The sequence below is a fragment of the Cibotium barometz genome, chromosome 7 (genome assembly GCF_041138505.1).
Source record: "Cibotium barometz isolate CiBa-2024 chromosome 7, ASM4113850v1, whole genome shotgun sequence".
Taxonomy (NCBI): domain Eukaryota; kingdom Viridiplantae; phylum Streptophyta; class Polypodiopsida; order Cyatheales; family Cibotiaceae; genus Cibotium; species Cibotium barometz.
Genome location: NC_141052.1, coordinates 21,409,411 through 21,415,785, shown reverse-complemented (window position 1 = coordinate 21,415,785; position 6,375 = coordinate 21,409,411). Strand labels below are relative to the sequence as shown.

General features: G+C 42.9%; 1 protein-coding gene and 1 pseudogene across 1 annotated transcript; both read left to right on the top strand.

The window, feature by feature from the left end:
• Positions 1 to 1,114: 1,114 nt before the first annotated feature.
• Positions 1,115 to 1,768, top strand: LOC147636783 (pentatricopeptide repeat-containing protein At2g03880, mitochondrial pseudogene; annotated as a pseudogene).
• A 127-nt stretch (positions 1,769 to 1,895) lies between these two features.
• LOC147636782 (putative pentatricopeptide repeat-containing protein At1g68930) lies at positions 1,896 to 2,609 on the top strand. The gene has a single exon (XM_086800965.1). It carries the CDS (start codon positions 1,896 to 1,898, stop codon positions 2,607 to 2,609), a length of 714 nt encoding a protein of 237 aa, XP_086657091.1.
• The last annotated feature ends 3,766 nt before the right edge of the window (positions 2,610 to 6,375 follow it).

Below are 6,375 nucleotides of genomic sequence, written 5' to 3'. Positions count from 1 at the left end.
TTATGAATTAACTGGATAAATTGGAAGATTGTGATCAGTGGTACTATGGTTTCCTTAAAGGATTGTTTTAAAGTTAGCTGATGCTAAGAAAAAAGGCAATTTCATATTGGGTGTGTAAGTGGTGTGGCTAGTTTTATGTTTGCATGAACTTCCGGCTAGGGGGCCTTGGAACTCTTTTCCTTGGTACCCGGGACAAAACCTAACCAAATTCCAAATTGGATCCCATCACTACAGTGGTTGGGCGGTTGGCTAACCCATGGGATCGGATGGGGTTAGGCTGGACTGATGGATCCGTAAATCGAGATTTAAATTCTATTATTACGATAGATGAAGTAAATCCGGATAGAAATTGTTCTATGGATAGGAATCAACGGCTGTGCCTCTTGATGGGGAAAAAAGCGTTGATCCTAATGATCCAAGTGCAAGTTCTTCCTTGATTTGACCAAGTACCGTTAAAGGTGCAGTCAGATCAGTTTGATCAGTAATGATCTTGACTACGTTAGAATAAAGAGTTATCCTGGTGGAATCGCCCGTGCTTTCCGGGTAAAGGAAGTTTTTCCGGTTTCGGTTTTGGACAAACCGACGGATTAGTCTCTTGTCCGGATATCCGTGGGCGAGGCCCCGAGTGTGGGACCCCTGTCCCACGCGAGAAGTGCTACTTCCGCTGCTAGTACCCCGAATCAGTTGCTCGGTGGGAACAGGGATCTCACAACTTATGAATGCCGTAAAGGTGGACACTTCTTTGTACTCTAATTGTCGGAATATCTGAAAGAAACTCTTTGAAAAACAGGGCTAAATGTATGGAATGATAATCTGAATGAATGGTTCGACATAGAGAAAGCCCAAAACATCAGAAGGATAAAAGGAATGCCAATGCAGAATGCTGTAGAATTGAGTGTATGAACATGGAGATTAAAGCTCTACTCGTTGTTCAGGAAAGCCATATATGATGGCATTATATGTACACATGGAATGCTCATTTGTAATATGTGAATAAACTATGTGCCAGTTAATGGCTGCAACCAGTTAGAGTCTTTGAAAAGAAGCTCATGGTGATTTGAAGCAGTACAGGGCATCGGTGGAAGGGGAAGGCAGGCGCATGCATAACCACGTTATGGTCAATGCATTTGAGTCAGACCTTGTTGTGGGAACAGCTCTTTTGAACATGTATGGCAAGTGTGGTATGTTGGAGGATGTTCGCAGAGTATTCAAGAATATACCCCAACGGGATGCAGTTGCATGGACAGTCATTGTAGCAGCACATGCTCAGCACGGGCATGCCAAGGATGCCCAGAGACTTTTGGACCAGATGAGGCAGGAAGGAGTGGTACCTAATGAAATCACCTTCGTTAGTATACTTAATGCATGTAGCCATTCTGGCTTGGTGGATGAGGGTCGCCAGTGGTTCAGATCCATGAAGACAACTTACGGCATCACACCGGTGGTGGATCATTACAATTGCATGATTGATCTCCTAGGGAGAGCAGGACTGATTGAAGAAGCAGAGACTCTTATTAATGAAATGCCTTATACTCCCACTTCAATAACTTGGGCAACTCTGCTTGGGGCATGCAAGGACCAGTTTGATGTACCAAGAGGTGAACGTGCTGCAGAGAATGTGTATGAGCTGGCTCCGGAGAAGGCCTCACCATATGCGACACTATCAAATATCTATAGCGCAGTGTGCAGAGGCAATTGTGCAGCAAAGCTGTTTAAGCCTGAAGGGAAGTACATAGTGGGGCAGTATAAAAGAAGACAGCACGACTAATGGTACATTTGCCACCCTTGCCTTCTTGGCACTTGCCCTTCTTTTTTTTCACACATATATGAAATCATGTGACACACATCAAGGGAGGAGGTTTTTGCATATCGCCTTACATACCCATCAAAACCTTATGTGTCGGTCACAACAACGAGGGTCTCCATGGGATGCTGCCACCTATGCTTCTCTTTTGAAGAGGTGTGACAGCTTAAAGGCCTTATGTGATGGCAAGTACATCCATGATCACATTGTCAGAAATGGGCTTGATCAAGTTCTACCTCTTAACAACCTCCTCTTGCAAATGTATGGAAAATGCGACTCTGTGGAGATGGCAGATGGGCTTTTTGCTCAAATGGGTGAAAAGGATCTATACTCTTGGAATTTCATGATAAGAGCACACACCCGGCAGGGGCAGTGCAAAGATGCTTTTCTCCTTTTCCGACGAATGCAAGCAGAAGGGTTGATGCCAAACAAGTACATTTTTTCTAGTCTTTTATCTGCATATGCCAGCCAAGCGGCTTTATCTGAAAGCCAGCAAGTGCATGTCCAAGTTGCAAACAGTGGGTGCATGGATGATAATTATGTTGGCACAGCACTGGTCGGCATGTATGGAAAATGTGGCAGCGTGGAAGATGCACGAAGAGTGTTTGTTCAAATGCAAAAACAAGAAGCCATCTTCTGGAATAGTAGTAGTCTCCAAATCTTTGAGCAAATGCAGCAAGAGGGAGTACTGCCGAACAGTATCACAAAAGCCTTGATGAGAATGTGGGTTCAGAGGATGAAAAAGCTGAAGATAACGTGCCAAAATTTGATAAAGATGAAGGCAAATCAGTATAAATTTGATTGAAGATTAGCCTATATAGCAACTTGGTGGCACATACCAGAGGATGTGCAGGTTTAGAGGGGGTGGATGTCGTGCCACAGCACGTCTATGGTGTGAAACCATGCATGTGAGGCTATTAAATGCAAATCCAGATGCATGGGATTAAGTGCCTGGGTACATATGGGATGTATGGTGTGTGGAGGGTTTTGTTTTTGAGGGCGTCGCCAGGTGTACAGGTGAAATGGTTCGGTGTTGAGCCTGTTACAAGCTTGTCGCGTGAGAGGTCAGATGCTGGAGAAGATGTCAGCTGCTCAGTCATCTTGAATATGTGTGGGCGCGTCAAGGATATAGTGGGCACTGGAAGCTGTGGTGTGGAGCATGAGGGCAATAATAGAAAGGGAGCCATGTGCCTTGGGCATGAGTGTGAAAAGCAATGGTGGCCATCTATAAGGTTTTAAGAAAAAGGAAAGAGATGAAAAATAACGTGGCCCAAAAAGGATAACCACGTGGGAGTTTAGCACAGTCGTCGCCAGCGAGGTTCTTCTGGAGAGTTGGCGAAGACAGTGGAGTTGCCAGGTTGTAAAAGAAGCCACCGTGTTGAAAGAAAGGCGGCCGGGGTGTTGTTGCAGTGGTGGGGGGGGGGCTCGTTGAACGCAGAGAACAGCGGAGCCCCGTGTGTGTCGTGTGGCGAGCTGCAGCCCCACAGGAGCTGCAGAAGAAGCTCTGGGGCGTGTACCACCAGGCGCATGAGGGAAAGGATGTCGACGTACTACAAGAAGAGGTCGACTGTGTGAGGTTGGCAGAAGGAGCCAACGTGTGGGAGCTAGTGGAAGCTGGTGTAGAGGGCGCCAGCTGTGAGAAGACGGGTAGGAGGGGCGACTGGAGACTGCAGAGAAGGCCGCCTTGGGTAGGAGACCGCCGTTGAGGTGACAGAGAAACAAGTGTGGAGGTCGAAGGGGTAACAGGCTGGAGCGGACAGGCCGGATGCATGGAAGGTTGACGCCAGTGTTCACAACCTTGAAGATCATACAGCTTGGATTTTAGTTGCAACTTCCAGCTGTCGGCTTTCTTTCTATCATAAGGTTTTTCCCCTTTTCAACGATTCCAGATGTGATGATGCCTGAAAGATTCTGATGTTGCAGAAGGCTTGTTTGAAGGTCTCGTCAAGAGCATGTGTTTCTTTTATCTGTTGATATAAGCAAAAACATACCACCTTTGCTGCATGCCGCTGATAGCCTGGGGAGGCATTTCTTCTCATAATCAAGGAGGGCCATGTTCCCATGTTTGGTGATGGACCTGATTTCCATGAGTAGTTTATGCTGATTTTGCATGTATACAGTGCCAGGAAATGGAGAATAAAATTCCAGAGACACCAAAGTGAAGTAATTTGTGACCTGTTACTCTCACAGCCAGAAGCCCCGCGCTTTCCCAGCAACACCGCCCACGTCACGACAACGTGAATAAATTGGACTTAGCATTCACGAGTTTTGAATTTAGACATAAAATAAAGGTTTTGGATTTCAAGGAGTAAAACTTTGAAGGTGTCCTCACGATTGAGATCTCCTATATCACGTTCTCCATGTTATTAAGGTTCTTTTTTTATTGAATCTATGAATCATGCATGGTATGAAAACCATTATTGTTGTTCTCTAGCTCGCCATTTCTATTTGTTCACACAAAGTTAGCCTTGTTTTTATTGCAATGTTGGTGACTTTGTTTGCAACAAACCATGTCATTTGTTGTGGTTTCCTTTATTTACATTGCCTTTGAACCATCTCCCAAAACACTTTCTATAATGTGTGATACTCCACTCTTTGAGTTAATAACACATGATTTAAGGATTTTTTTAAATCTTAGGGCTACAAAATTTCATATACAACAAGTATGTGAACATGATAGGTCAGAGAAAACTCCTCTTTTGAACTCAAAAAAGGTCTAACTTGGATACAAAATAAATGTCTAGGTGCATTAAAAGTTCCATATTCTATTAAAAACTTCACATTCAACTTTTAACTCTAGGTAGGTTTGAGCCATGTCTAGGAGTTTAATCATGAATGTGACACAATGCATCCTAAGGAGTTTAATCATGAATGCGACACTGCTTTGACATTTTAATAAGGAAAATGTAATCGAAGATTTTCCCAAGTGTTATAATGGTGATGTTTTTTTTTAATTTCATGTTTTACCGAGTGGAATTCATATGATGGGTATGTGTGAACAAAGTATTCTACATGCACCAAGGACTCGTTTCTTACATGGCAAGAAGAAGTGAATGTGGAGACCACTTGAAATGTTGTACAATTTGGATTGGTGCAACATGAATAGGACAAAACAATCAAACAAGAAATAGTGGAGAGATGTAGGAGGAAAAATCAAGAGTGCCTACTAGGGAGTTGTATAGGATATAGGGACATGGCCGTGTAGCTTTGCAATCATACGCGCGATGCCAACTTTTACACTCTAGAATTATCCCATAAAGATGAACTAGGAAGTGATACATAGTTTTCTCACCTCCCACAATGAATGAAAGGGGCTTTTAGATTAGCCTTGGATTAACCTAATTAGCCTTGGATTATCTTATATTAGGATGATTAGCCTAGTTTTATAGAGAAAAGAGAGTAATTGACTTGAATTATGATGGTTATTAAAGGGTACTCCAAATATGGCCTATTTGACATATATACCTGACCACCCCTTTCACACTATCATGAGTGTGGTCCATGGGCATAGGCCATTGGCCTTGGACCCATTATTCATATGAGACCATTTCACTTTGTTGCAAACCATCCCCACCCAAAAGGTTTCATCCTTAAAACCATTGATATGTATAATTACAATCCACATGGATGGAGTATATGTCAACGGACTCAAGTCAAACTTGAAGCTCATGCTCACACCATGTATGGGAAACCAAAATTACATGTATATAATTATAAATTTCTCAATAATCCCTCAAAACAAGCAATAACATCTACCCCATAATGGCATGAAAACCTTGAGTAGCTTCCAAACATTATGCATCCAATTTCTAAGGGTGTAGAGTTGTCCAAGTGAATTTATAGGAACTTCGAGCAAGATAATTCACTATTCATGACCCTCATTGGACTTCCAAAATGCATCCAACAACCCTTGAAATCCTCCTAATGTAGAGGTGGGTTTCCCATAAGCTTATTTCATTATGTAGCCCTTGCCATTTCACCAAGTACTCCACTAATGTACGACTGCGAAGAACTCTTTCTCTTGTATTCAAAATTACTTTCTTAAGTAGCACTTGCCATTTGACCAAGTACTCCACTAATGTACGGCTACGAAGAACTCTTTCTCTTGTACCCAAAATTTCTTCCGGCACATCATCCTCATTCACTAGAGGTAATTCATCTTACACAAATACCTCCGGCCCAAGGTAAGCTTTGAGATGTGTTACATGGAACACATCGTAAATCTTTCAAGTTTTATGGAAGTTCCAATTGATAAGAAACTTCACCAACACACCTCATCACCTTGTTTGGTCCATAGTAGCACGGAGCTAACTTGGTATATGTGTTTCCCCTTGAGAGAACCATATCTTGTCTTGGGAATCCTCAACAATATCCAATCACCCTCCATGAAATCCAATGGCCTCCGATGAGCATTAGCATAATGTTTAATCCTTTCTTGAGCTTGCTTTAGATTAGCTTTGCATTGTTGTTAGAGTGTGCATCCAAATTTTCCATCACCTCTTTTGCATTAGGATTCACCCCTTCTTGCTTTTGTACATATAGAGTGCCTCAAAAAAGGTGACATGCCAATG

Coding starts and splice junctions, on each gene's coding strand:
- LOC147636782 (XM_086800965.1), top strand. CDS start 1,896: ATGTGTCGGTCACAACAACGAGGGTCTCCATGGGATGCTGCCACCTAT.